General features: G+C 49.9%; 3 protein-coding genes across 4 annotated transcripts in view; 1 reads left to right on the top strand and 2 right to left on the bottom strand.

Annotated features, from left to right (window-relative positions):
• The window catches only part of CBY1 (chibby family member 1, beta catenin antagonist), a 125629-nt gene that overhangs the window by 69539 nt on the left and 28149 nt on the right, over positions 1-27941 (top strand). The window lies entirely within an intron of this gene.
• On the bottom strand, positions 1034-10330 carry CBX6 (chromobox 6). 2 transcript variants are annotated; one of them, XM_052668660.1, is made up of 5 exons: positions 10198-10330; positions 10044-10087; positions 9890-9955; positions 9737-9803; positions 1034-3371 (listed from the first exon to the last, which is right to left on the bottom strand). In XM_052668660.1, the coding sequence occupies exons 1-5, from the start codon at positions 10264-10266 to the stop codon at positions 2451-2453; spliced, it is 1167 nt and encodes a 388-aa protein (XP_052524620.1). In that variant the 5' UTR covers positions 10267-10330; the 3' UTR covers positions 1034-2450. The 2 variants fall into 2 exon arrangements, with proteins under 2 accessions (XP_052524620.1, XP_052524619.1); XM_052668659.1 differs by having other exon boundaries at positions 1034-3425.
• Positions 9929-27934, bottom strand: CBX7 (chromobox 7). The gene is made up of 10 exons (XM_052668663.1): positions 27763-27934; positions 26581-26624; positions 22542-22607; positions 22013-22079; positions 21116-21455; positions 19004-19138; positions 18418-18537; positions 11649-11735; positions 10044-10087; positions 9929-9955 (listed from the first exon to the last, which is right to left on the bottom strand). The coding sequence occupies exons 1-8, from the start codon at positions 27829-27831 to the stop codon at positions 11659-11661; spliced, it is 918 nt and encodes a 305-aa protein (XP_052524623.1). The 5' UTR covers positions 27832-27934; the 3' UTR covers positions 9929-9955; positions 10044-10087; positions 11649-11658.

Below are 27941 nucleotides of genomic sequence, written 5' to 3' on the forward strand. Positions count from 1 at the left end.
ATATAAGAGACACCGGAGAAAAGAAGTCTGCCAAGCGAACGCACCTTGGCCACAACACATCGAGAGTTTCCTATTAAAGTTCCCTTTTATCTCCCACTTAAACGCTCTGATTTGTTTCAGAACCTCATTATCACAGAACAAAACACATCACCACATACACACCAAACAGCAACTGAACAACCTAAGGTGACAGGCCGGTTTGCATCCACCCCATAAAGCTCCTCTTATCCTGTAGCCTCCAAATAGTTGTGGTTTCTTGTTGTTGTTGCTTACGAGGGGAAAAAAGAGAAGCATCTCCTCGCTGATTCCCTAAGGAAGAGCTTTTCCCCAGAACTACGGACTGCTCGTCCTTGAAGCAGTGGATAGGCTATGCTCAAATAAGGGACCCTGGGTGTGCCAGGCACAGGAAAGATGCAAAAGTAAGAACACAAAGAATACAGGCAGGTAATAATACAGACACGCACACGAGTCCAACACGTTATAGGAAGCCTTAGCTTGGGTGAATGGATCAGGGAAGTCTCTTTCTCCCTGCCCCTGACTTCAGCTGTGAATGCAGCCGCATCCCCAAAGCACCTGCTGAGCTCTTAAAACAAGGGAAGAGAAACAAAGAGGTGTGCCAAGGGTGGAGATCGCAGCACCTGGAGCCCCTTTGAACCCAACACAAACCCCATCCACTGCGAGGCATTCCTGTGGGCAGGCAGCGAGGCATTCACTGCACCCACTGAGGAGCTGCAATTAGAGAGGCTCTAATTACAGTCAGCGGTCAGTCGGTCCTTCTGCCACCCCAGTTCTATCCCACAGACCGCCTCGCTGCTACCCTCAGACCACAAAATGACAGCTCCAGGCAGGAGCACTGCCAGAGCAGCTGCCAGCACCCTGTCCCTCACGCAGAAGCACCAAAGGGTCAGCTCCACTCGTGTTCACCCGCTCAGGGCACAGCTGCAGGCCTCAGAGTGGGGAATTCTCTCCACCCTTTCCCACCTCTGCACCACAGACGTAGAAGTAAAACCCCCCTGCCCCAATCCCAGAGGGGAGGCTCTCCCATGGGTTGATCCATCAGCACCTTTTCCTCGCCCCTACCGCCCAACCACATGCAAGTAGAGGAGAAGGGAGAGGAAGGAGTGGCGTCTCACCACGGTGCTTAGGATAAGCAAGCCAGAAGTGGCAGGTAGAGGAGCGAGCTCGTTAGGGGCATGACAAGAGCATCAGGGAAAGAGCTGTGATCTCGCTTGCTCCTACTTGCAAGGGCCAAGGAGAAGGAATGTCTGTATCAACCCAGAGGTGCTCTCAGAGAGAGCCAGCACGAGTGCTTATGATGCGAGAGTAATTTTTTGTTAGCACCTTTGATGGCAGTTGTAAGGGGCCATTTCAGATCCTGGAAAAACAGAAGGGAACACTCCTTCCAAGACATCCCAGACAGAGAGAGGGGAGCAGGAGAGATGAGAGGGAGTGGGTAGAGCACGCCACCCACCTTAGCACCCATCCTTCCCTCTGAGGGAGCAAAAAGGTCCAGGGGAAGCTTGCTGAGGAGGCAGGAGACCACCATCTCCTCCCAGACTGAAGGACGGGTGCTCCCACTCCCACCACAGAAGGGCTGGAGGAGGAGAGGGGTATTTGATTCCCTCTCCCCCAACAAGTGCAAGTGATGAAATGCCAGGAGGAAGGTTTGGCTGGAGGCAGGCTCCCCTTCTCTCCCATTCCACCTGCAAAGCTGAGCACGCTGGAAGATGCAGGGGAAGAGGAGACACCAGGCTGCCCAAAAGTGACCATACAACTGCCAAGGTAGCACCGATAGTTGCAGGAACAGAGAAGCCACCATGGGATGTTTGCTGTGTGGGGCTCTCTCAGCCACCCCAGCTTTGTCATGAGCACCTTGCAGCTATGACACTTCACCTCACACCCCTCTCCTCCTTGCGGGACATCTGGATCTGTCACTGCAGCACAGAGATGGCAGATCCAGGCCACGGGCCAAGGAAGGCAAGGACAGTAGGATCCAGGTCACGGCAGGAGAAAAATACAGGAATGGAAGAGACTGTGTGCACCTTGTGGGAGAAGGCTCAGGGGTGTAGGCTCCAGCTCTCCTTCCACCCACCTCTTGAGGGTCTGGAGCTCCTCTTCACTCAAAGATGGAAGGGGAAGGGGTGGAGGTGCAGCCCCCCTGCCACCCCGCAGGCACACAGAAACACGCTCACCCCAAAGGCTCCACTGCCAGTTGGACGCCACCACATTCAAGGACAAACAACCACGGCCCACCCTGCCTCCTGACTCCCCCCACTGCAACACTCTGGCCTCTGCACCAGAGGGATCGGGCAGGAGGGGGAGGAGGAAGGGTGGCCGTGAGGGCAGAGGGACAGCGCAGGGGAGAAGGAGAGAACCAAGGACAGCCATTCACACCACGACTTCTCGCAGGTAGAACCCCCACATCCCTGGAGCAGGGGGATCTGGCTGGCTCACTTGCTGCCGCCTCCCCCACCACCCGCCGCCGCCACCTTCTCAAAATCCTCCGCGTTGCAGAACTCCTTGATGGTGACCGTGAGCAGGTTGCTGGTGACATCCGTGACCACCACATTAGAGCAAGGGGACATCTCGGGACGCCAGTCGCCGGCCTCCAGCTCTGGGTCGGAAGAGGAAAGGGGCAAGGAGGGCGTCTGCGCCCCGCTGCAGCCTCCAGGGGGAGAACGCTTGCTGGTGGCAGCTGACTCAGGTGGGATGGAGAGGTCGAGGACCTCTGACTCGCGCCAGTCGGGGATGGCCGGGCTGAGGGTCTCGGGGAGCAGCTTCGGAGGAGAATCATCCGGGTCAGAAGAGGAGTGGGGCGTGGGCGACGGGCAGCCAGAGGAGCTGGAGCTGGGGGCATCGTACGGGGTGGAGCCCATCATGAGCCCACAGGAGGCCGCCTGGGAGCCTTCGGCCTCCCCCTTGCCCTCCAGAGAGGGGGCTGGCGCAGCAGACGGCTTATTGTAAAGCGAGAAGCCGCCGAACTTCATGTGGCGGATCTGAGTGCGGAGGACGCTCTCACTGAACTTTTTGCTCTTACCGATGACACGGTTTCGGGAAGGGATCTTGGGTCGAGCCAGGGCCCCGGCCCCGTTGGCTGGCTTCCCACCTTTGTCAATGACTTTGAGGTTGAGGATGATGCGGCTGCGTTTGGGCTCACGGGGTTTCACCTTACGGTTGATGATGCGGACGGTCTCCGAGAAGGGCGAGACGGGGGGACGGATGCCAGCCCCCCCTCCCACGCTTCCACCATTCTGGGGGTCGGGACGGGGCAGGGGACGCCGGGACATGCGATGGCATCTCCGGATGTCTTTCTTGAGCCGGTGCACTGCAGCGCTGGAGTGGAGCTTGGGAGACGAGGTGCTAGAACCAGGCTTGACAGAAAAGTGTACATCCCCAATGTGGAGGGCCTCCGCTTGGGCCCGAGCCTGCGGTGGTGGGGAGAGAGACAAAAACAGGGTCAGAGAGGTAGCCTAAGTGCAGCCAAACGCCAGGTCGAACACTGCTTGCCTCACGCTGAAGAGAAATGCCATATCACATCTATATCTACATAAATGACGAGCACGAGTCCACACCATCCTCCTACTCAATCCGCTGGTGAGTCAACGTGCCCCTATGAGTCTGCTCCACAGAAGGGATGAGCCAGCTCATCACTCCCCCTGCATGCTCTCAGTGTCAGCTCCAACAGTGTGAGCTCCCACTTTCAGCACCCAACTCCCAGTTTCATCCCCAGCCTGATGACAGCAGAGAGATGCCACCATCATGTGGCAACAAGCATGCTAAGGACTGCATGGGGAGATGGGGTGGAATGTATGTGCTGTCTGCAACCGTGGATTGCTGGGAGCTGTGGCACAGTCCCTGTACAAGCAAAGGAGGGTATCCAGATTCTTTATGTGCAGCTAATTACTCCCCTGTTGGCATGTATTTCCCCGCAGAGAAAACTGCCAGGCTCCAGCCATGTTACAAGCAACGGTTCCTAATAGTTGGTAATCCTCAGCACTAACTGTTTGGCCACTGTTGAGTTAGCATGCTAAACTAAGTACTAGCCCCAAGGGAGGGGAGCTGCCCCGCATGCTCTGGAAATGAACATGAGACAAGAGGAAGGCAAAGAGAACTACATCCAGGTAGCTCCCACAACAAGACTTGTCTGCTCCACCAAACAGGGTGAATGTGGGTCTTGAGAAACATGGAGGTGGGTGATGGTGATCTCATAAAGCTGTCTTAGCTAAGAGCAAGAACCGCAGAGATCTGGAGCTGAGTTTTCAAATAAGTTGCCTATCCCTATCCTGCAGTGCAAACAAGGCACTGCCTTGTCCGTTGGAACACCATACAGCCCACTCCTCATGCAGCCTCCCGCGTACCATTCCTCACCCCAACAAAACCCCATCTCTATGCCTCTCAGTGGTTCTTGGAAGCAGAAGTAGCCCACACCTGGAGCTGGGATGAACCCCCTCTCCCATCATTACCCAGCTAGCAAGTAGCTTCCTCCACCTCGTGGGCACAACAAGAATTGCAGTGCTACAGACAGCTGCTTTTCTTCCCCGACTTCTCTCTCCGATTGCCCCCTCGCACCAGCCAAGATCGGGATGGCTGCCTGCCAGCTGAGAGCTTAAGTACTCCAACACCATCTCCTTTGTCACCCTGCAGGCTGTGCCTCCTACCGAAGGAACGCCTGGTGAAAAAAATGTTCTTGTCAAGACAGCAATCTAACAGATCTGAGCGAGGGGCCCAGGCGCCCTTTCCTTTCACACAATGAGCTCAGAGCCCTTTGCCCCTCGACTCCCACCGAGGGCCCAGCAAGAGTCACAGAAGACCCTGAACAAGCAGAGAACGGGGATGTGAAGACATTTTGTTCCTCCCTGGCTAACGTCAGGTTGTTCCCTGCAGTGCTGTGTACATCCTGGCTTTAAAAAGGACTGTGACCAAGAGGCCTCTGTCCCCTGTAACATGTGAAAATGCAGACCAAAGTTTCACCTGTGCCACTCAGCCTCACGCATCACTCTGTGCCCTGAACAGTACAGAAAATTAATAGTTCGATATGATTCTGTCTGCCCTGGCCCTCCAGCTTAAAGGAAGCAGTTACCAACAACCACAGTTGCTTTCTACACCCTGAATTCCTTGGTGGAGTTTCCCAACAACTGAAAGGAAAAAAAAAATTGATAATGCTGGGACAGTTGCTGCTCAGCCACTTCCGAAGTCCCACTGATTCCACATTCTCTGCCTGTGCTCATTAATCAGCCCCTGTCTTGCTTTTACTAAGAGACTTGTCTTTGTTTGGTGCTTATAGAGCAGCTAGCACAGACCAACGCACATGGCTGGGACCTTCCCAGTGCGCCAGAACCACCGGGTCTCCTTTGTTTGTCTGTGTGTCTGTGTTTCCAGTTACTCCCCGCATTCGTTAAATTCCAGTTTTGGTACTTTCTGAGCAGCCTACACCAACCATGGACTGCTGAGGCCAGGCTGTTAAGCAGCGAGGTGAGCCAGGCCCTCCCCAGGTGCTGTCCCCAGCGACCAGCTTCAGTGCCGGTTTCAATGAACAATATGCAGATACACAACTTACCTTCAGCTTGTTTTTCCAGGTAAGGTTTCAAGAAAAATAGTATCAAGATGCTCTATCTAAGACCAGCCCCCACCATCATCTCACTTGCAAAGATCAGTGTTCTTACTACAGGATCAGGTTTATTCAGGCATCAGCTACACAAACTCGAGCCTCTTCCCTGCTGAGGACAGCATGTTTTCGGGGCTCAGTCATTTCCTTCTCTGGCTTCCAACTTTAAGCGACTTGCACCTTTGGGTTGCAGAAGACTCAGCATTCAGGTTGGCAGCTCCCTGCTTCAGACCCACGACACTAAAACGCTCAAGAGCTGCATGAGCACAAAGTCTTTAAAACCAAACCTGTTTAATCCTTTCAGCTGCATCACCAGCGAGTTACTCAGCTGAGAACTTCTCCAAATGGAAGCTACCTCTTGGGGTTTTGCTGTTCTCACCCGCAGGATTTGCTCACCACCGAAGAAGTACTCAGCATGTACATAAGTAATTCGCTGCCTGCTTACAGCTCAGCCTACATCAGGAGCAGCTTCTGGAGGCTTGCTGCAGTGCTCTGTCACGGGAGCAAGGCAACTGCTTCCCTTCCCCCCACTCCCTTTTTGGGATCTGTATCACCTTTATTTAGCTTGTGCAGCTCTTTCCCATTGCCTCTGGGAACAAGTATTATCTCCCTTGTTCCCTACTATTTCTGAATAAATGTCCCTCGAGGCCCAGCACGCATATTTGTTCATTCATTCCCTGAACGCACTGAGGCACACAAGCACATGCACTGACACGTGCTTTGTGAAGGCTTGCTTACCTGATTTGTATCAAAACCTTTGCAATCTGAAAGGGGAAGGGAGGTTAAAAAAGAAGAATAAAAGACCTTGCAAAGCAGCAGATTTCTAGTTGATTACTTCAGAATCAAGTGATTTCCAGCACCACTGCTGCACCATAGTAGCGCCGCTCTCTCATACATTACTGGTTCTGCTTTGTCTTTTATTCTCCACCTGCATTCCCACAGTCCTTGCTCCGACCAGCTCTTCTTTCCCCTTTTTGGCTGCCATTCTGCCTTTTTACTACCCTTTTTCTTCTGCAGCCTTCCAAGTGACAAGGCAACGGCAAGCCAGTTCATAGCACAGCTCTCCCGAGCAACACCGCCATAAACTACAGCTTCCCTACTGGATAGGGGAACAAAATGCCACAAAGGGGAACAGACTGTTTTCAAACCGCCCGGGGATAATTTACGAACAGGGAGGAGATCAAAAGAAACCCAACTCCAGCTTCAGAGTTCAAGGAAGGGCGAAGTGACAGAACAACACGCTGCTCTGCCCCTACGTCCCCTCTCACTCTGCTCTGTTACTTATCCCTCCATTAACCTTCTCCAGCCTTTTTTTCCTTTCGTGTATCTGCAGCCATCCCGAGGAGGAGCCTTTGCTAGCCACCCACTGAGCCTGGAGACTGGGCTCTGTCTCTTAATAGCACTCACTACACTTTATTAGATTAGTGGGTGAGCTTTGCGTTCCTCGCAGCGGAGTGCCGAGGGAAAAGCAAAACATAAAGAGCAAACCAAGCAGAGGGAGAGAGGAAGATCACTACAGTGTACATGACAGGTCGATATTGCTTTCTAACCTTGCACAAGCTGTCCTCAAGGAAACCTTCTGCAGACATCTAAGCACTGCAGCAAGAGCCTCGTGTGCAGCGCTGCCCGTTCCGAGTGCTCAGCACAAAGCTTACGGCATACCAGGAGCCTCCCAAGAATGACAGCCTCCCGCCAAGCCTGAGCTCAGTCAGCTGTGGGAAAGTTTGCCCCTAGCATGCAGAGGATCAAGTCCCATTTCCTGCCCCCAAATTCTGCAGCTGAGGTTTGAAGGGGTTTCTCGCAATGCCGGCCATCTTGATAGCGATATCACAACGCCCGGCCTGTGACTGCCCTCGGCAGCCTGATGGAAAGGGCAAGTGTTAGGCAGCTTTCAGCAACAGTAGCCTAGTTCACAAAGGCAGCAGGTGGCTGAAGATGTAGCTTTTCAAAGCTCTTCCAAAGGTGCGGGCCTCTAACCTGCTGGAATGCGTTCTGTAAATCCCCCCGGGTGCCTATCTGCAGCTTTTGACAGCTAATCCCTGGATAAACCTATCCCCATCTGCAAATCGAAACACCCCCAGGCTAGGGAACGGTGGCACGTGGGAGCACTTATTTCCATGCCTTACTGGAGACTCAGAAGCCCAAGTTTAAGCCCTGTCACATATGGGAGATCCTAGCAAGCCACCAAGCCAAGGGCAGGCAGGCCACCAAGGCAGCCCTAGGCCAGGCTCCCACTTCAACGTCATTTCACCAGACCTAATCTGTTCAGCTAGCAGATCAAAAAGAATATTGTTCTTACTGCCAACTTCAAAGACTCCCTTTGGGATGCAAGAGTCAAATTTCTTCCCCTGCTTCTGAAATTCTCACTGGAAGCCGAGAACCAAAAACGCTGTCAGCGACGCATGAGGCAGAGCAGCGCTGCGGGCTTGGCAAAGGCCAACCTTCAGCAGGTCAGAATTGTTGATCAAGATGCACATTAGTCTCAACCATTCTGGTGGCAGCCATGCTGCTTGCAATTTGCCTGAACAGAGCTCAGAGAAGCTGAGATAGGGCTGGCGGAGATTGAGTTACCTCCTGCTGCCTGGCCCAGGGCGTTATTTTTAGGGCAGGTTCTGGAGTAGCAAAAAGCAGCAAGTGGAGCACCAGCAGTTGAACCAGCTCTGTCCCCACTCTGGAAAGAGAGCACCAGGGCTCTGCTTGATCTACACTTCCCTCAGCTGGGCACCTTCATGACAGCTCCACCCTCCCCGGAGCACTGCACCAGCTGCACAAACCTACAGGTTTTGGGTAACGTTTGAGAAGCTGGCAGAAGGAAGATGTGCCGCAGGAACTTGTCAGGGATGTGATTCAAAGGATGCTGTTGAATAATTCAGGTTCCAAGTTTAGAGGGGTTTAAAGAGCAAAGGGAGAAGAGGAGGAACAAGGTTTGGTTTTTTTCTTGCTTTTTCTCTTTTTTGTAATGGATTTTGTTGTTGTGCGAATGAGAAGAAAAATTGGCGATAGATTTTTCCACACTCCACTCAGAATCAAAAGAAAAGAAACTGATTATACACAGTAGTGTCAAAAGCACAGAATAAACAAAGACAACACTTCCCTACTGCTGAACGATGTCAGGTGTTACAAATCCCAGCGCTTTTTAATTCAAGTGGAGAACTATTTTAAGGCGGTGGTTTCCCTTTCAGCTTTCCTTTGCATTGTTGGAAACCTAAACACCAGGGTTTCACTTAATGCATGACTGCCAGAAAAACCACATAGCCCAGCTTCCCTGCACAAAGATTACGAGGTGGCACTCATCAGTTGCGTTTGTAGCTTTCAGGTTGCAGATGCAGAAAGCTGTTAGCAGAAAAACAGGCGGAGGATACTGAAGGAGGGACTTTCAGGGGATTACCGTGTCCCCTGAGTTTTGCTCAGGGCATCAGCATGTGCCCATTCCTACCTTTCCCCCATTTGTTTCATGAAGCAGAGACGACATCCTACCCCTCTTACTCAGTCCAAGCACTAGGCTAACTGGAGCGAAACTCCTGCTGCTGCCAGGCAGAGGGGAGCATTAACCCACCGGGAAAACATGCACAGAGGGGTGAGGACTTGCTGTGAGCCCCAGACAGAGCTGGTGATGGAGATACCTCACTGCACAGATGTTCCAGGGCTTCATATGGGATCGAAACTATGATCTCCCTTACCTGCCTCAGTCACACTGAGGTGCGTTGTCCGAGTTTGTCTGAACCGCAATGCTCGTGGAAGGAGAAGGGAGCAAAGCATGCAGCTCTGCTTTTGGGCTAACACACCCACAGCACTCCCCCCAGATAACACATTTCTTAGTTTAAAAAAAAAAGAGTAAAATCGAGGGGTCAGGGCTGCACTGGCACTACAGTCACTGCAAGCAGGCTGGGACGACGGCGAGGGGTCTACTGGGGCACCAAACCACCGCTCCTTCCCCAGTGCCTGCAGCTCACAGATGGGAGCTCACACAGCGAGCGGGGTGTGGGGAACGGCGGGCCGAGGGAAGGGAAGGGGCCACGAGGGGAGAGGCCGTGAGGGGGCCCCGCCGCCCCCAGCTCAGGCCAAGCACCGAGGGCACGGCGAGGGGCTGGATGCGCCGTGCTAGGCCAGAGAGATGTAAATAAGAGTTACCTTCAGCAGAAAAGTTTTGGGCTTCGGTCCTCTCTTCTTGGGCCCGTACAGCTCCCGCTCGCGCTCCCTGCGGGGAGGCAAAGCCAAGGGTTACGGCCGTCCCGGGGGGGCCCTTCCCGCAGCCCCCCACCGCCCGCTCGCTCGCTCACTCACTTCTGCTCGAAGGCGGCGATGAGGCGGGAGTCCAGGATGTTCTCCTCGGGCTCCCAGGTGCTGTACCTGCCGGGCGGCACCGCGACGCGGGTCAGAGCGGAGCTCACCTCCCCGCCGCTCCCCGCACCCCCCCAACCCGCCGCCCCGCACTCACTTGATGGCCCAGCCCTTCCATTTCACCAGGTACTCGATGCGGCCCTGCAAAACACACGGAGGAGACGCGGGGGTGAGACGGGAGGTTGAGGGGAGGACTTCACCCCCCCTCCACCCCCAACCCGCCCCGGGCCGGGCCGGCCGCCCCCCCGCACCTTTCGGATGCGCCGCTTGATGATGGACTCGGCGGCGAAGACGCGCTCCCCCACTGCAGACAGCTCCATCTTGTGCGCCTCGGCGGCGGCGCCCGCAGCCCATAATAATCCCGCGCGCCCCGCCCCGCCCCGCCCCCCCGCCGGCTCGCGCGCGCCCGCGCCCGCGCGTGACCCTCTCCCCCCCCATTCCCTCCCCTTCCTCAATATGGTGCGGGGGGGGGGGGGGGGAAGAGGGGGAGGAAGGCCCTTAAAGGGGCCGCAGCAAAGCGGGAGCGGGGCTCGGCTGGAAAAGTCCGCGCAGCCTTCGGAGATTGGCTCATTTAAGCGTTCGTTAACGCCTAAGGCGTCAATGTACTTAGCGCCCGTCCGAGAGCCGGGCTGCGAGCGTTCCCGAGCAGACGCTGCATTTCGACACTGACACCTCTGCAGCGAGGCTGCCCAGCAGCAAGGCTGAACGCTGCAAGATGTGCCTCCTCCTGCAGCAGCCGTGGGCCAAGCAATAGCCTGCACCACCCCTCCAGCCTAAGCGGTACCCACGGTATCCCCAGAGCTTTCCTACGAGTTCCACAGGCAGGCCCAGGTTGCGGCAGCACCCCCAGGCTTCCAGCATCCCTCCTTCCAAAGCCACTTCCTTGAGGAGCGTGCCCTGCTCTCTGGCATCCCATCAGGTTACCCTGCATGGGTCTGAGAGGCAGCACAGCAACAGACTATTTAAAAAATAAGCTATCCAGATCAACCTTTACTCCAGCCAGCACACGCATGTGGAAGGACAAGCACTGGGCACAGAGTGCCAGCCAGCCGCTGCAGCACTGGCAGGGGTAGGAAGGAAGTCTCTGGAGCAGGCTTTCCCGTAATGCTGCACTGCAGCTTCTTACTCCTTCACCTGATTCCCAAGCTGCTGCCAGCAAAACAAGCAGCTGGCTGCAGGCCTGCACCCATGCCAGCGGTCAGGCCCAGCCCCACCAGCTCATCACAGGCAGGCTGGATGCATTTTGTTAATGTGGGCAAAGCCAGCCGACTAGCACGACTGCCTCACTCCAAGCTACCTGAAATAAATCCAGGGCCCAACTCCACCTCACCAACCGAGAGCTGCTGGGCTCTTGGAGAGCTCCCTGGAAGCCCCACAGGCCAACAAACTCGAGGCCACCCCGTCAGCAATACGAGCAGCAGCCCAAGCTGTGCCGTTCCCAGGAGATGTGGGATGCAGGCGATGGCCGTGCTCTCCTCCAGCTGCTGCTGGCAGATCTAATGAACCCAGAGCAGCAGCCATCCCGTGAGCAGCACTCTCTTTCTCCAACTCGGATCCATCAAAGACCAGCTGTCCTGGGTCACCCCTGTATAGCTCTAACTTACCCAGTGGTTAAAAATTAATAAAAACCTAACCTCCTTGAATTGAAGTAATGAGTAATGCCAGAAACAGCATTTTGCACGCTCTGTACTTCACAAACCTTCTTTTTTTTTTTACTGGTCGTTCTCACGCACGGGCCTTTTTTCATTCTTTTTCCAACCACGCTGCATGCTTATACCAACAGGAGCAACTAAGGAGAAACAATTCAGCCGTTAAATTAAAGGAAAAGGAGGTAAATAACCACACAGACAGACCATTAGGTAAATGTCAGTTCTCATATTTAATATTTTCATAATTTTGTTTGCAACATTTACCACATAAATCATCTAAATAAATAGATGCTGTACAGTCTCTTATCCGTATCAGTACAAAAATAAAACCACACTTTGTGTCAAATTATACTTGAGCCTGCCCTCCCTTTGCCATTACAACCTCTGCTTACGACTCACGCTCGCTCAGACAAGGCATGATACTCTGATTGGTTCATGTGGAATTGGTTTACGGCCTTTTCCCTCCCTCCCAACCCCCCCAAATACATTCAATTAGTCTGTACAAAAGCTAGAAGCTCATTCTGTGCAAAAGAAAGCTTTCTGTGTGCAAAGACTCTCATACTCTAGCGTGCTGACAGAAACAACAGCTGAAGAGACATGAACAAGAACCAGGGACCCTCTTCTCCCAGTAGACCCCATCTTCTGCCCCCCAGCAGAAGGGAAGCAGATCACATTAGATGAGTCAGTGTGCAAAGAGTCCAAACGGTGTGTCTAAGCTAAGGGGAAGGTTGGAGCCAAAGACCCCAGGAAAGAACTAAGGTTCCTCTGACTGTAGAGCATGCTAAGCAAGAAAGAAGAGCCTCTCATCTTAGCCTGCTCAAAAGGCTCTTTAGATATGCAGAATAAAAGCTTCATTTGGATGAATTCAGTTATTTGGTTGCTGTTATGTTGGAGATAAGGTGAGGAAACAGCCTCCAGAAAAATCCAGCATCTACTGAAGACAGCTTCTGGCTCACCCTTCCCTCCTTTCCACACCACCTGCAAGAGGACAGGTGCCTCCCCATTCCTCAACCAGACTCATAAGGTGCAATTCTTCAGGCCAGATATAGAGATGTCTCCAGAGCTAAAAGATGCAGTCAGTTCCAGACTAGGACCACTGCAACTGAACTTCCTCCTCTTCTTCCTTATCTCAGATAAAGGAGGTGGTGGGGAGGAAGCCAGCACACAGGGCACTGTGAGCCTCCCCTCCCTCCTTGGTTAGCCTCTTCCACTCAGCAGGGCTGAGGAAACTCTCCCCTCAGCCATGGGAGGGAAGCTAAGGGCTGGGTGGGAACTCTGGAAAAATAACAAGGGACAGCTACCGACCTGAAATAGATACATCTTTTCAAACGCTTTTAAAATGTTTTTCAAATGCCACTTTCAGGCAGACGACAAGGAGTACTTTGCACTCCCAGTGCTTTGCATTTTCAAAGTGCTTCAAAACATGCTTCAGACTAAAAGCAAAAAAAAAAAAAGCTGCTTAACGTCTTGACAGACTTGCAAAGAGCTTCTTTGTGCTGACACTACGCTTTCTGGTTAAAAATAAAATAAAACCAAGTCTTTCCACTTCCTCTGAAATCCCCCTCCCAGTCAAAACTGCTATCCCAGTAATGAGATAAGCTGATAGAGGTTCTGAACACTCTTACAAGCTCTCCCCTTCAACATCCAATTGGTGCTCTCAGACATCACCAGGGTGTGTTTCAGAAGAACCCCTGAAGGGTTTGCAGCCTGTCCCACAGCAAACAGAAACAGTTCCAGCAGCAAAGTTTCTACCCACACTCTCTTGGTAGGCATCCTTCTCGGGCCCAACACCCATTACAAACCCCCCCTGAGCTCCTCTCCTCTGCACACAACCCCGTTAGCTGGGGATCACCCTTGGCCCACTCCCTAATAAGCCATTGTACTTTAAGAGCTTAATGGTACAAGGGAAGAGAGCTGGAAGAGGAAAGAGAAGGATCATCAAATTCAGGAAGTACCTGTTGCAAGAAAGTATTTGAGAAGTCTGAGTTGCATTCCAAGTGATTGCTTCTCTCTCCAACAGTTTCATAGGCGTGCCCAGTTGCTTGGTTGGAACATGGGTGGTTCAACACCCAGAAGGTCCATGCTGTCTCTGCAAAGACAGCTTCACTGCACTCAGACTCAGTGGGCCTCTTTATCATAACCTGCTGTCTCAAGATCAAGTTTACTATACCCTTGGGGACAATTATTTTGAGAACAGTGAAAGAGACACGCTCCCTTCACTTGTATATGCTAATGCTATATACTTCCATGCAGAAATTACCTCACGTAAGCTGTCAGCATGCTCCTCCCTTCCTTTCCAAATGATGAAAGAGAGACACGAACACAGCACCACCTCTCTGCATGGCCTGCTCAGAGGGCCATCCACCCACTGACTGCTCTGAAGCACTGACACACCAGAGCTGATGTGAAGGATCACAGGTTTCGGAGCAGAAGGCACTGCATTAGAACAGTGGCTGAACGTGGCCTCATTTCATCCCCTACTTGTCTCTTCTCCTTCCCCATCATATGATTTTCCCACTCTTCCTGGAGACTAAGGTAAATTCACAACCAAGCAAGAAGCACAAAGGGCCTGTAAGGAGCAGGCTGCTTTCATTTCGCTGCTATTAACTGACAGATGGCAGTTAACACCCACCTCAACAAACAATTACAAAAAATAAAAATAAAAAAAATCAGGTTAATCATCTCAGTATTTCTTTTACAATCACGACAATTTTGGCCCTTGAGTTTCATTACAAGTTCTTTGCTCTTACATCGCATCTCCTCTCTCAGTTGCTCACCCAAAGGCCTGCCCTTTGCAACCTAGCAAGAGCAAACCTGAGGCCCCTCCTTCCCTCTCTTCCTACCCCTACAATTTTTTTCCTAGAAGGTCCAACAGCCCTCTTCTTCTCAGGCTGCAGGCAAGGAAGGGGCGAGCTGAAGAGGAGCAGATACCATTTAGCATTAGGAAGAGTCGTTTTCCCTACTTTCCCTACCTCAGAAAACCTGAGAGGAGAGGAAGGGGTGGGGAGGCAAGGGCAGACTGCGCTTTGCTCAAATGCATGGATGTGGCTAACAGCTCTCACTGCTGCCTTCCGCACCCCAGCCTCTGTTGTGGCTACCACCGAAGGTCTTACATGTACTAAGCCTGCCCATTTTCTGACCTACTCGAGGCCTCCCCTCTCTATTCCAGTGAAATCATCAAACAACACTGGCTGCCACAGAGCAGGAAACAGCGCTGGGGCCACCGGCACCCCGTGAGGCAAACAAACAATTTTATACATTCAGTCACAAAACACCGAGAGAACAATTCTGGATAGTTTCACAACACTAACAACAACAACAAAAAGAGCCATTCCTTTCTCAATAAGCTTCTTGCTGTATGAGGCTCTGACATAAGTAAGGGTCAGTTCACCAACAAATTTAAGCTTATTTTGGACAACAGAATGGCATCTGGGTGTTCTCATAATAATACCCTGGCTGTGCTTGAGAAAGAAAGAGAAAATAAAATAAATACCTCGGTCTGACTTCACAAGCAAAAGGGCCCCCAAGCAAAGGCAAGACAATAAGGGAGCATGCAGGAGCTACAAGGCTACTTAATGCCACTATTTACGTGCTAAAACTTGCTGTTCCAAGGCATCGCTTACATATCTGAGCAACAACATCTACTTTGTAACCAGCCAGGAACAGAGGCACCTTTCCAATTGTTTCTAAACCAGTGTTAGCAACAAAGGTTCTCTAATCTCACGAAGCCCCTCTGTCACACAGTGAAGTTACTGTGAGAAGATTTATGAAAGAGAAACTTCTGCCCCCTAAACACAGCTGGTCATTCTCACACTGGAACAGTTCTGAAGAACAACCGTTAGAAGAGTTCTTCCTTGAGAGGTTTGTTTCTCGTGCACAGTTCACTGAGTTCTACTGGCTGAAGTTTGTTTTTCTTGTTTACAGCCATAGAGCCAAATGAGGTATGGGAGAGTTAGCCCATTTCTATTCTCAGCTTGTGCTTTGAATAGAGTTATTAAACTCTGCTTCAGCTGGATGCTATTCTGGCTCTCCTAATCAAATGGAATGTGTAACAAAACTGTGAGCACAGCATCCAATTTTCATATGTTAGCTCTAGAAGTTCCAGCTCAATATCCAGACTTTGGGATTGAACCTAAAGATGGATGGGATATGGGAGAAAAGTAAACCCAGAGGAGCCCTGCTGCTATCAAAAGGACAAAAGCCCCATGCATCTCTTCATCTGCAGACGTGGACTGACGTTAATTTTGAAGTCCCTGAAGACCAGCTCCACTAAGGAAGTCTACAATGACATGTTGCCAGACACTGGAAATGTGTTAGAAAGACCAAAAGAAAAATCTTTAATGGATTTTTAACACTGCATTTGTGAATGTAAAAAAAAAAAAAAAAAAAAAATCCCAATAGCAAAACAAAAGAAACACAACAAAATGAAATCAACCCTACAGTAACTGCTCAGTTTCCTACCACAGACTCCTCCTCACACACACAAACCAAACCCATGCACAAGCAATGTGCTGCACCTTAACCTGGTCCCTGACTGACCTGTACATAAAGCAGCATGGGAGCCAGGTACCTTGTTCAACACTCCATGTAGTCAGGTGATTAGTCACTGCAAAAAACACAAGCTAACCTAATCTAGGCATGATTAAGAGATGAAGCTGTGGGTGTATCCTCTTTGAAAGAGCACCACAGGTTTTTTTGAAAACCTCTACTGCAGGAGAAAGAAAAGATGTTTAAAGAGAAATGCCAAAACAAAACACTGAGAAGTCTCAGCTGGCGAGTGGAAGAAAAAGCAGAGGATGGAGAACTGGTTTACTATGACAAGCTCCTTCCTGCCCATGGGATTGGTACTGCTTCCAATGTCAGCTGATGACTGGAACCTAAATAAGTAGGAAGGATTTTGTTGTACTTGTACAATGTGATGGTAGCAATAGCTGCATTAAAGAAAACAGATCCCATAAATGCCATGAAGATTCAGCAGGGTGAGCTGGAATTCAAGAATTTGCCCCAAACGAGCTAAAATATTGTGCTTCTCTAACTGTGACTACCTGACCTACTGCAACCCCAGTGAGCAGACTCAGCCATACTAAATGCCCACAGGTCACAGTAAGAAAAAAGATAAATGTTTTCTGCCTGTTTGGCAAATATCAGGAAGAGGGGGATGTGTGTGTGTGTGGGGGGGGGGGGTGACAGTGTGAGTGATACTGCACAACCTCACACACTGCAGAGGAGAGCAAACCAATTTATGTGATACAATTCCAGATTTGGAAGCCTTACTCCAGACACCCACATTCAACAAACATCCTAGGCCTGTATAATTCCCTCATCAGTCTGCCCTTGCTGTTCCAAGCTTCTTCCCCGCTCATTTTTCACTTCTCACCCTCTCTAATTTCTCCATAATTAAACTTCCACGTTGCTTATTTGGGAGACAAAAAGATTAGTTCTGAAATTCAGGGTCTTCCCCGTGGTCCTGAAACTGCAGCGACACAGCAGAAGACTGGCCTACTTACACAGCTTCGAGATAGAAGGGGAAATCTTCAGTCTGCACTGACCTGTCACGTCCTATAAGAGGTAAAATCTGCTTTTAATAAAAGCTTCAGGGGGCAGCCCAAGCATTTTGCAAGAAGCAGATGTTTGGATGACCAGAAGTCCCAGAGCTCCCAAACTCTGAAGGTCAGCAGGCAAAGCCCTTCAAAGGAACTGCTGAACACTGCCCAATTCCACAGAGCCTATACCTCAGAGCTCAGAAGGCTCATAGTTTCACACAGAATAAATACAGCAGGAAAGAAATGCTTTGTGTGGAATGGGAAGAGGGAACAAAGAAGTTAAGGATGGAAATCATGACAGCCAGCAAACTCCTGCAGCTCTCTCTGGAAGTTCCCACCTCAGACTGTAGCTTACTTTTCTTGCTTTCCATAGGAAAATGTTTGTATTTAAAATTTTAAATTACTTAAATAAAATTTGATTTCAAGAAAATGGAAGGGAGTATGCATGTGCAGGAACAGATGCTATGCTAAACTACCAACTCAAAATACAGCATTTCTTCAAATACCTCAAAGCATCACAGGCAGTCCAGCATGAGGCATTTAAGTGCAAGATCAGGCAGGGTCTATTGAAATGCAGACCACTTTCCTTGGCAAAGTTTTAAGCCTTCCAAGGGGAAGTTTCCATCAGTAAAGAAGTACAGGATCACAGATACTGTGAGGAGACTGGAGTCACGGAAGAACATTACTCAGACAGTACAATCCAAGCATTCTCCTTGCTAAGAATTACGATTCCCCCACCCCCACCCCACCCCCTTCTACTCTAATGCATGCCTTCTCCACATGTTGTTTACCTTGGATCTCCCAATGGCATCCAAGAACAGAATTTGCCACTAATCAAGGTCCATTTCTAGCTCAGTTCTGTCCAATTCCTGTGTCCTGGGCCTGCGCCAGTATATTGAATATCTTTGCAGTGCCAGGCAATGCTTCAGTTGTCTTACCGGCCCCTCCTTCCAGGGAAGGAGAGTCAGATTTCAACCAACTATCATCACAGACTCAGGGCAGCATCTGTCATTAAGTCAGAATTTGGCAGAAGATAGGAACACCCCACTTTCCATAACGTATTTCTCACACAGCATAGACAAGCCTGGAAATATTGTTTAGCATAGACAGAGTGGTATGCCTCCACTATGCTGGGTTTCTGGGCTTTTCACAAGGGCATAATGAATTTAGTTAGCCAATTTATTTTTCAGACACGCGTTTCAGTCTTTTCTGTATGACCAACAATCAGAGAAACCTCTGCTGTCTACATGGACCTGCTGTGCTGCACAGCCTTACTTACCACAGACAGGCAAATACGGTTCTGAAGTCCTGACAGCAGGCCCCAGGGAAAACAGCACTGGAGAGAAAGTCTTAAGAGGCTGGAGTGATCTACACAGGTAGGATCCATCGTCTCTCAGTGCTGCATGAAGAGAGGGAGGAGGAAGGTGGGAAGAGCAACGCATAGAGAAGTATCTTTATCCAAGGGATATCAATTGCAGAACAAGGCAGCAGGCTAGAGACCTAGCTCTCTTTCCACCTCCACATGCCCTCTCCCCACAAATGCAGCTGCTGCCACTTAGCAGCATAAAAGCCAAATTGTTCAGCTTGCTGCTTCGACATCTAGGAGGGGAGTCTTTGCCAGGGAAAGGGCTGTCAGTTTTTCAGATGGACAAAGCAATGACAAACACACACCCCCTATGCTGCCTTTTTTTTTTTTTTGCGTATCTGAAAGGGGAAAAAGGAGAAGAAAAAAAGGTCTCTGTAAACATTCTGAGACATTTTGGATTTTTTTTTCCTTCTTAAGGGATAAAATAAGCCCTCCCTAGCCCCACTCTAAAAGCACTAGATTTGGGGAGCACTGAAAATGGAGATTCACAACTGCGCACTCCGGTCTCGGAAGAAGCCCTCAGCCACTTGTGCTTCTCTGAAAGTGACGGTAATGGAGTTTGCCGTGATGTCTGTCACTGTCACTTCGCTGGGGGGCACAGTGGGAATCCAAGGGAGATTGCCATCCACATCTGCTACAAAAGGAGAGGCAGACAGAGCATGTTAGTGAGAGGGAGAGAAGGAGGGAGAGAGAGAGAAGCAAAGAGGAGGATGGAAAAGGTGCCTCGTTTCTGATAAACGGTGGATGAAATCAGCCTGCATTCAGTCTGCACACACAAGGCAAGAGCGAGCATGGGCAAGCCCTCCCTTCAGAGGCTAAGGAAAAACAGAGGATCACTGCAGATTATAAAGGGAAAAGCAGACGGTTGTAAGGGTGTTCAGACACACACCAGCACTGGATAAGCCTACATGGAGATCGACAGGATGAAGTAACAACACCCAGCGCCTCCAGCCATTCACAGTTCCCCAGTGTCTCCTGTGCCTTCTCAACCCATGTGCCTCTGTATCAGCTAAACACACTCATCCAAGAGCAAGCTGACCTTCTTGCAAATTTCTTACCCCCGAAAAGTCAACAATGACAAGCTCTTAGATCCTCTCATGAGAGGCATAGGCATCCAAAGATGAGGGTCTTCTTCATATTGCATCTGTAATGCAGCCTGGCTACAAAACATGAGTATTATTTCACAAAGAGGCTGCTCTCCATTTCTCATGTTCTTTCTTTGCTCCCCGAGAGCTCCATAAGAATCTCAAATATTTCTGCACTTTGGCACTGATAACTAACAGTCCCTCTCCCCATCCAAAACCTCACCATCCCTAGCTCCCAGAGACAGCCACAAAAATAGGCAGAGAAAGGAAATATACCCTCCCTCTACCACTGTACCTGCTCTGTACCTTGTTACCTCAAGCTGTGCAAAGAATATGGGAAATACATTCTTAAAAGGTTATTTATGGCTTCTTCTTGTCACACTTGAAGTGTGTAACCCTAACACTAACTAGAATTCCACACATCCCATATGCCATGGGGAGAACAAAAATCATTTTATGTATCTCCAGTGCCATTCACCCTTCAGATCCCCAAATGCCTTGGAGGCTAGCACTTCTAGCTGAAAACAGCCCCACACATTCGCCTGCTGCCAGTACGTGACTCTGGATTCCTCTGTGCTTGTCCCACTGCTTCTCCCTTGGATTTCAGGTGCTGTTCTAGTCCCAGGCTGAAAGAGGGGATAGTGCAGATTCCCTAAACACAGTGTTCTCTCCAAAATCTTGCCTAATCTGGCCTGGCTAACAACTACTCCCAGCAAGGAGTAACAGGATTCTCTTAACTACTACAAGCAGCACAAGCCCTTGTTTTCCACTCCTCAGGAAGCCTTACGCCTTCAGAAGCTCTAATAATGCAAGGATAGAGTTTCCCTGGTAACTCAGAGCAACGTACACATCCCACAGCCCTCCTGCACAAGAGGATGGTATCCCTCCCCAAAATGCCAAATGTGCCAGGCCATCTCCCATGCCTACACTTATGCTGCCTACTCAATGGGATCAGGGCGCTACCATCCTCAATTATCTCTCTCACCTCCCTCTCACATAAGCTCTACAGCAAGGAGCTTTAGAGAGGATGTGGGGTGTGAGGAGGAAAGGGAAGGAGGGGGCAGAAGGAATGTACTGTGGGTTCCTAAGGACATTCCTGTTTGCTCTCAGAGCAGCACCAGTAGAGGAGCGCCAATGTCAGAGTCTGCCCAAGACCAGCCAAGCTCCTTTTACATGAGCAACAGGAAAAACACACACGGGTGTGTGGACAGAGGCAGAGGTTATTGTCACCTCTGCCAGAAGGAAACTGGAACACAGCATTAACTTCTAGTAACTTCTGCATGTTTTCTAACATGGGAGTGGTGCCGTTGATTTAAGACTACAGAGAGGTGACAGCATTCAAAAAACTATAGTCATCCAACCAGGAAAGAAATCTGCAGAAATGAAAGCCACAACGTGAGCCAGCAAGAGATGCTCTGAGGATCTGACCTCAGCCACAATCCCAGGATGAGGCAAGTAAGGAGGCAGCAAGCAGAGCATCCTTCTCATGCCCCAGAACTTCTCAGCCAAGGGGTGTCTGGCCTTACCTTCTTTGCCGGTGTGTTGCACAGCCTCCCAGTCCTCAGGGCTTTGCTGGGTCTCCAGGTCTACTGCGTCATTCAAGAAGAACTCATGCCTGCAGCTGCGGTTCTCCAGGCTTGCCATGCGGGGGAACTTCTTCCTTGACAGTCGCAAGTACTTCTGGTTTTTGCGTTGCTTCCGGAGAGAGAATGGCAGGACTGTTCCCCCAGTCTTCTCAGAGAACTCTGCCTGCCCTGTCTTGGCCCCTGGCAGGCTACTGTCTCCTCCTCCAAACCTCCGTGCAAGAGAGAAACAGAGCTTTTCCTTTCCCTTGTGGGCACTCCTCAAGTCCATGCCATACAGCCGCTGACAAGAACATCAATACAGCAAGGTTCAGAATGGGAATCTGACGATGTAGTCACCAGGGCTCTCACCTGGGGGCCAGGAATCTATTCTTACCTGAGCATCTAGGTGACCTAGGAGAAGCTGTGGTGCTCCTACAACACTGTTTCTCTCATCTCTTCACCTGCAATCTAAACTCCTCCTTACATGCTTTGCCTAGGACTGGTTGCTTTGTATGGCAATCATCAAAGCATGCAGCTACTACCTTTCACATGCTGGAAAGTCCAAGCCCAGTGTGAAGTGAAAAGATCATGTCAACCAGGCAAGATCCAGGTTCAGAGAGCAAGAGCTGTTTCTTGTGCTTTTGTGTCTTTTTTTGCCATTTTGCTAGCTGCTGTTCAGCTAACAGGTTAAAAGTACCTCCCTACCCAGTCCTGAACTGAGATCAAGTTCTTGCATTAGCATTTTACCTTCAGTTTTGTCCATCCAACAGTGAACAGACAGTTTCTACCTTCCTGTGAGCAGAGCAGCAGCACAGCACTAACTAATTAGAAATGTACAAAAGAAAAGCAAGAAGCTACCTGCAATAGGAGGCGCTTTGGTTTGGGACCTCTTTTTCTGTACCCTGAAGCACGGTCTCTCTCTTCCCTGTGAAGGATGAACACAAATCAAACAAAGCAATAAACACCATAGCACAAAGCCTAGCCAGGACTTCCACCTTTTGCAAAGCTCCCTCATTTCCTCTGTTAAAAACCAACTGTGAATAGTGTGGACTTGGAAAGCATCCCAGAACTGCTTCTTGCAGGAGTGAAATTCTTGCAATACAGGAACTTCTCTGACTTAACTGATCAAGAACGGGCTAGGGAAACTTATCACCTCCCATCACTCCAGTCCAGCTCTGGACCCAATTAAAACCTGAGAACAATTGTTCTTTGGCTCAGTGCTTGTGCTCGGCCTCATTTTGCCTTATCTGCCTCATCAAGGCCAGGTTACAGAGATGGAGAAGGACTTGTTGCTGCGCGTCTCATCTTTGATTGAAGTGGGGACACCACAACAGAATAAGGACACTAGTTCCTGCACCCAGTGAAAGAAAAGAACACACACACTTACTTTTCTTCGTAAGCCACTACCAGGCGAGGGTCCAAGATATGATCTTCTGGCTCCCATGTGCTGTATCTGAAGAAAAACATAAGGAATATAAAGTAAACAATGCTTTAATGAAATATTCCCTCTGCAGGACCGTTCCCAGTGTGCTGAGACCCTGGATTTTGTCTTCACGAGGCTCCGTGGGGCCTGCCACAACACTGCTAGAGCTCTTAGGAATTCTAGCCAGTCCCCCCCAGACATCACCTCCCCTTCCGCCAAACACCAAGCAACAATTTGCAGGAGAGCAGGGAAGGCTTTCCTGCCAGGGCTCCCTTCACACTATTTGCAAAGTCTGTGCAGAGCCACAAACTAGTCTTAAGGCAAAGCATAAACAGGTCGCACTTGCAGCACTCCCAGAAATCCAGCAAATATATGGGACAGCGAGATGAAATCTGATACAGCTTTCTGAAAAATAGGTCTCTCTTAATTTAGAGAGCTCAAAGATTAAGTATGCTTTCTTCCCTGCATTATTAATTACCTCTAATCACTGGAACCAAAAGTATTTCTTTAAGAAGAGTTTAATTTTTCTTCACTGTTGCCATTCAACTGAACGTGTTTAGATTTGGGCCTGAGGCAAGTAGATGGCAACCATCCAACTACTGCTCCTCGTACTCGGCTCCCCCTGCAGGTTATTTCTGCCTAGCAGAGGTTGCACAAGAGGAACCCACCTGCACTGTGGTTACGACTACTGAAACTGCTTAAAATGAACTCGACACTCTGAAGGCAACCCATGAACACTGTCATTTGCTGCCCCCTCTTCCTCCGCTGCCAGACAGCCACAATGGAGCCAGCTGATCAGGAAAGGGCTGACACCACACAGCAGGCCACACCAAAACCTGTTCCCAAGGGGCATGGCTGTGGTTAACACCAAAGAGAAGCAGCCAAAGATTCCAATGGTGAAAGGTTTCTGGAAGATGAAAGGGTCACAAGGTAGTCCTTGCAGTGGGTTTATTCTAAGGGCTCACGGTTGCCAAGAAAAGATGGGCAGCACATCTTTATTATGCAAACCCTAAAGCAAAAAGGTAAGTCTGACATCCCAAATGCCTCAGAGCATTCAGTTTCCAGCATGTGATGTCCAGTGTCTCAAAGCAGAGCTTCTCCAGCCCCTGGAAAGGGGGACAGACAGGAAAAACATACAAGTGGCAAAGGTGCACTTGTAGCAGTGCCTTTAAACTCAGAAAAAGCATTTTAGGAGGCTTACATTTCTGGATGAAGCACAGCCTGCACTGGCAACATGTGGCACACTCACATACATACACCGGAAGGTGGACTGCTTTCTCCTTTCATCTACTCATGAGCTAGAAGAAAGGTACTGAAAGACAGAAGAGTTCCTGGAGAATGGTTCTATAAATGGAGGTACAGGTTTGTTTGTTTTTAATACCAAACTGAGAAGCAGAAATATGGAATTCAGATATCCCTAGGTGCACTGTGCATCAGAGGGTTAAGAACAGACGTCTTCATAACCAACTGATCCACCCTCCCTCCTTCGCCCAAGCCTCTTGCAGCAACCTGACTGTGAGCTGTCAAAACCAAGATGCTGTTTGAACAGAGGAGGGTTTCCTCCCAGCTGCAGGGATTCTGGCACTCATTCCTCAAATTTCAGAAAAATGGTAACGCAAAGATGGGGGGGGGGAACATCAGATCACTTTTCATAGGCAGGAGAAGAAAAATTTGCTTTGAAAAGAAAAGAAAGAAAGAAAGAAAAACCCTTGGTGGGTGTTGCCTTTTTCTCTGCAGCTCAATTCCTGGCTTCACTGCAGTGGCAAAACACTGCATGTAAAAAAAAAAAAAACAACCACGGTTCAGTTTGCCACACACTCACACACAGCTATACATACGGGCACACACAGCCCAGGCTGCAGCAGAACTGCAGAGAACAGGCACTCTGGAAAACACAGATCATATGATCCTCCTTCCCCCTCCTTCTACTCCTCCTCTTCCCCCTCCCCTCTTAACTCCAAGGCAAGTTGTAAACAAGCTTGTAGCTAGAATCAGGCAGTCATTCCTTCATTCCCTGACTCCAGCAGTACAGTCCAGGAAACCGAGGAATGGGGCATTAACACTTTGTGTATATATATAAATATATATACATATATAAATAAATGCTAAAGCAGCAAACATCAGTTCTATGCTTGCTTTTTTCCATGAAGCATTCAGTGGGAATCACAAGATAACTGGTACGGAGATTATAAATAACAATGCGACAAGGTTGAGGAGGGGAATGAAGAGAAATATGATGTGGGACGAGAAAACAGCAGATGTTGGAAGACAAAGATGCAAACAGCTTGTGGGGTGTTACATGCCATCACAGGCATATTTCTGTTTAGAAACAAGGAACAGAGACTGCTAGCAGGATGAAAGTAGCTTGCATGCTCAAAGCATCTTGGTTTTAAGCAAATCAAACTGCTGTGTAACAGTTAAAAAAAAAAAAAAAAAAAGTGTTCTTTGAACTTGAGTGTACATGAAAAAGGTGTTCGGACTTCTCACATCAAAATAAGGGAACCTTCATATTCTCTTGCTCTCTGGGCATAAGCTGTGCTTTTAATTCCCCAGAGATCCTGTTCCCCTACAGTTCCAAGGTATAGGGCACGAAAAGGCAGTAGCAAGAATAAGGGCTGCTCTGTCAAAAGAAACGTGATACCAAGTCTCACTCCACCTTCTCTTGCAATGTCATTTGCCAAAAAAGATCTCGCTGTGTTTGCCCAATTCTCCTTTCCAGATATATTAGTATTCCAGTCAAAGGGGACAGTGCCTCACAGACTAGAAACGTTCCCAACCTCTGATAATGATTAAATTAGGTGCAGCTACTTAGGAGGGGCAAAAAGGCCCAAGAACTGATCCACATTGCAGCTGGTACTCATTAAGAGCACTAGGTTACACTCCAACAGCAGGATTTACAGTCAAGAAAACAGTCATCCCAATTTGACTATCACCACCAGAGAGGGAAAGCTACTTATGCACGCCCTGTAAGCACAAGGATTAGGCACACAGAAACACATTCCACCTTCTTAAACATGAGGTACAATCTGTCGGGATCACATCCAAACACCCATCAGGATCACACCCAGCATTTTGCAACTACAGGGATGAGCGAGCAGAAGTTCCCCTTTGCTCAGCACCGTCCAGGGCAGCCAGACACACACTGCAGTCACACCCATGCGCTCTGGGTACCTGCAGAAAAGCAGACCTCTCTCCCCATGGGTAAGACCATGAGGCTGCTCCATCAGGCTGCTAGCTGACACAGAAATGTTCTCCAGCTACCTAATCTTTTTAATCTCAAAGCATGTCACAGATTGTACAGACACAAAGCAATGACTCTTTTTCAGCGGCAGCTGCATTTTAATAAAAAAGCATCTGTAAACAGTTTGCACAGCAATGATGCAATATATACATATATATATATTGTTTCCCTCTTGCAATATGGCAGCCAAAGCAAAGGCAGAAAAGGCACTGAGAACAACAGAAGGTTTCAGACAAGGAAATAAAGGCACTGCAGTGATTTCAAAGGGACAAAGATCACCTCCAGTTGGCTACAATCCATCTGAAATATTGCCCCTTCCCTTTTGTGAATTGCAGAGGGGATACAGTAGGATAACAAAGACAAGACCACTGCCTTGTTTTCTATGTTACAAGACTTCATATAGCTCTACAAATAAAGTGCGGTCCCCTTGGTGCTGATTCAGAAAAGCAAGCACCATTCCAGGCTCTGAAGAATCAAGGTTCCTTGTCTAACCATACTGAATTATAAAAGCTTTTTAACTAAAAATCATCTCAATGAAATAGCTCAGTAGTGGCAAAACCCAGTTAGAAGAGGTTGGCATACAGACTGCATCCTTCGGCTGTCAGTGTGGAAACAATACAGAGTTTTGGTTTGTGGCTCTTTGTTTACAGCTGTCAGAATGAGGCACATGAGGTTACCCATGAAGAATGAGACTCTCGCTTGCAAAGGTACAGTGAATACTATTAATAAATAGTTAAGAAAAAGACAAGTAAAACAACTTACTTTGGGGGCCATCCTTTCCACTTCACCAGGTATTCTACTTTACCCTGGAGGGGAGAAAAAAGAAGGAAAAAACAGGTAAAGTCTACAACCAAATATGGGCTACGGTAAGAGAAGCAACCAATCAACAGGACTGAGCGAAGAGCTCATTTCCCACCACTTCATTTTCAAAACAACACCACTTCCTCTTTCAACTATACTTGTGGTATCTCCTTCCCTGTGGGCACGGAGGGCTGTTTAAAAGGATGCAAACTCCCCACAGCTTGGGATCATCGCTGAGAAGAATCACAGAGGCTAGAAGGGACCTTTGGAGATCAAGTTGGACCCTGCTTCTAAAAGCAGGTTCCCTACAGTAGGCTGGAGCAGGAAAGCATCAGGCAGAATCACAAACGCCAGACTGCAGCCATCCCTGCATTTACAGGGAGCCCTGCAAGAAGTCAGCATGCATAAAAGCAAGAGGGAGATGCACGCCGGGAGCAGGTGTCAGAGGAATCTGTTCAAGCAGAGAAGATATACAAGACTGAGATCCTATGAAGCGTCACTTTAGCATGTTCCAGCTGCTGCACCAGAGCACCACTCCATCCATCACAGCCACTCCACCTTTCAACCCAAACAGCTTAAGCTCAGTGTTAACCGCTTATCTGTTCACCCCAAGCACAAAACCAAACAACAAACACACAGCAATCGGAAACCACACGCAGAGGCCCAGAAGAACGTGCACAACCAGCAAAGAAATCTTTAATATTATACCACAGGACTTGTTAAACACTTCTCAGAGCACTGCAGGAGGATGGAAGTGCTGCTGCTGCTGGCACCAAGTGACAGCACAGAAAGCACAGCCCTGCAGCCCGTGTTTTCCAACAGAGGGGCTCCCCAGCTTCCAGATGCTTGCACACACCGCCCTATAAGGCACTTCCCGACGACCAGACGCATAAGGCTAGCCCACCCCCCCAGGGACGGGGTTCCTCCACTCAGGGAAACTGAGTCACCGAGCTGAGGCCGAGCCCCCCAGCCACTATAGGGTGACTCTCACTCACAGACCCCCCGCCCCGGAGACACCCCCCTTCCCCGCCCCATCCCAGAGCGGCCACCGCCACCACGCCCCCCGCTCCCGTGTGAGGAGGGAGGAAAAGAGGCGGGCCGGGCCGGGCCGGGGGGACCCCTCTCGCCCACCACGCGGCCCACCTTCCGCACACGCTTCTTGCGGATGCTCTCCACCGCGAACACCTGCTCCCCGATAGCCGACAGCTCCATGACAGGGGAAGACAGCGGGGCCGAGGCCGGCGGTGCCCGTCGGCGGCCGTTGGCGGCCGTTGCCCGCCGCTCCCCCTCCCACGCCCCCTCCCCCCGCCCCGCTTTAGAAC

Source organism: Tympanuchus pallidicinctus, unplaced genomic scaffold (assembly GCF_026119805.1).
Source record: "Tympanuchus pallidicinctus isolate F22 unplaced genomic scaffold, pur_lepc_1.0 scaffold8, whole genome shotgun sequence".
Classification (NCBI taxonomy): domain Eukaryota; kingdom Metazoa; phylum Chordata; class Aves; order Galliformes; family Phasianidae; genus Tympanuchus; species Tympanuchus pallidicinctus.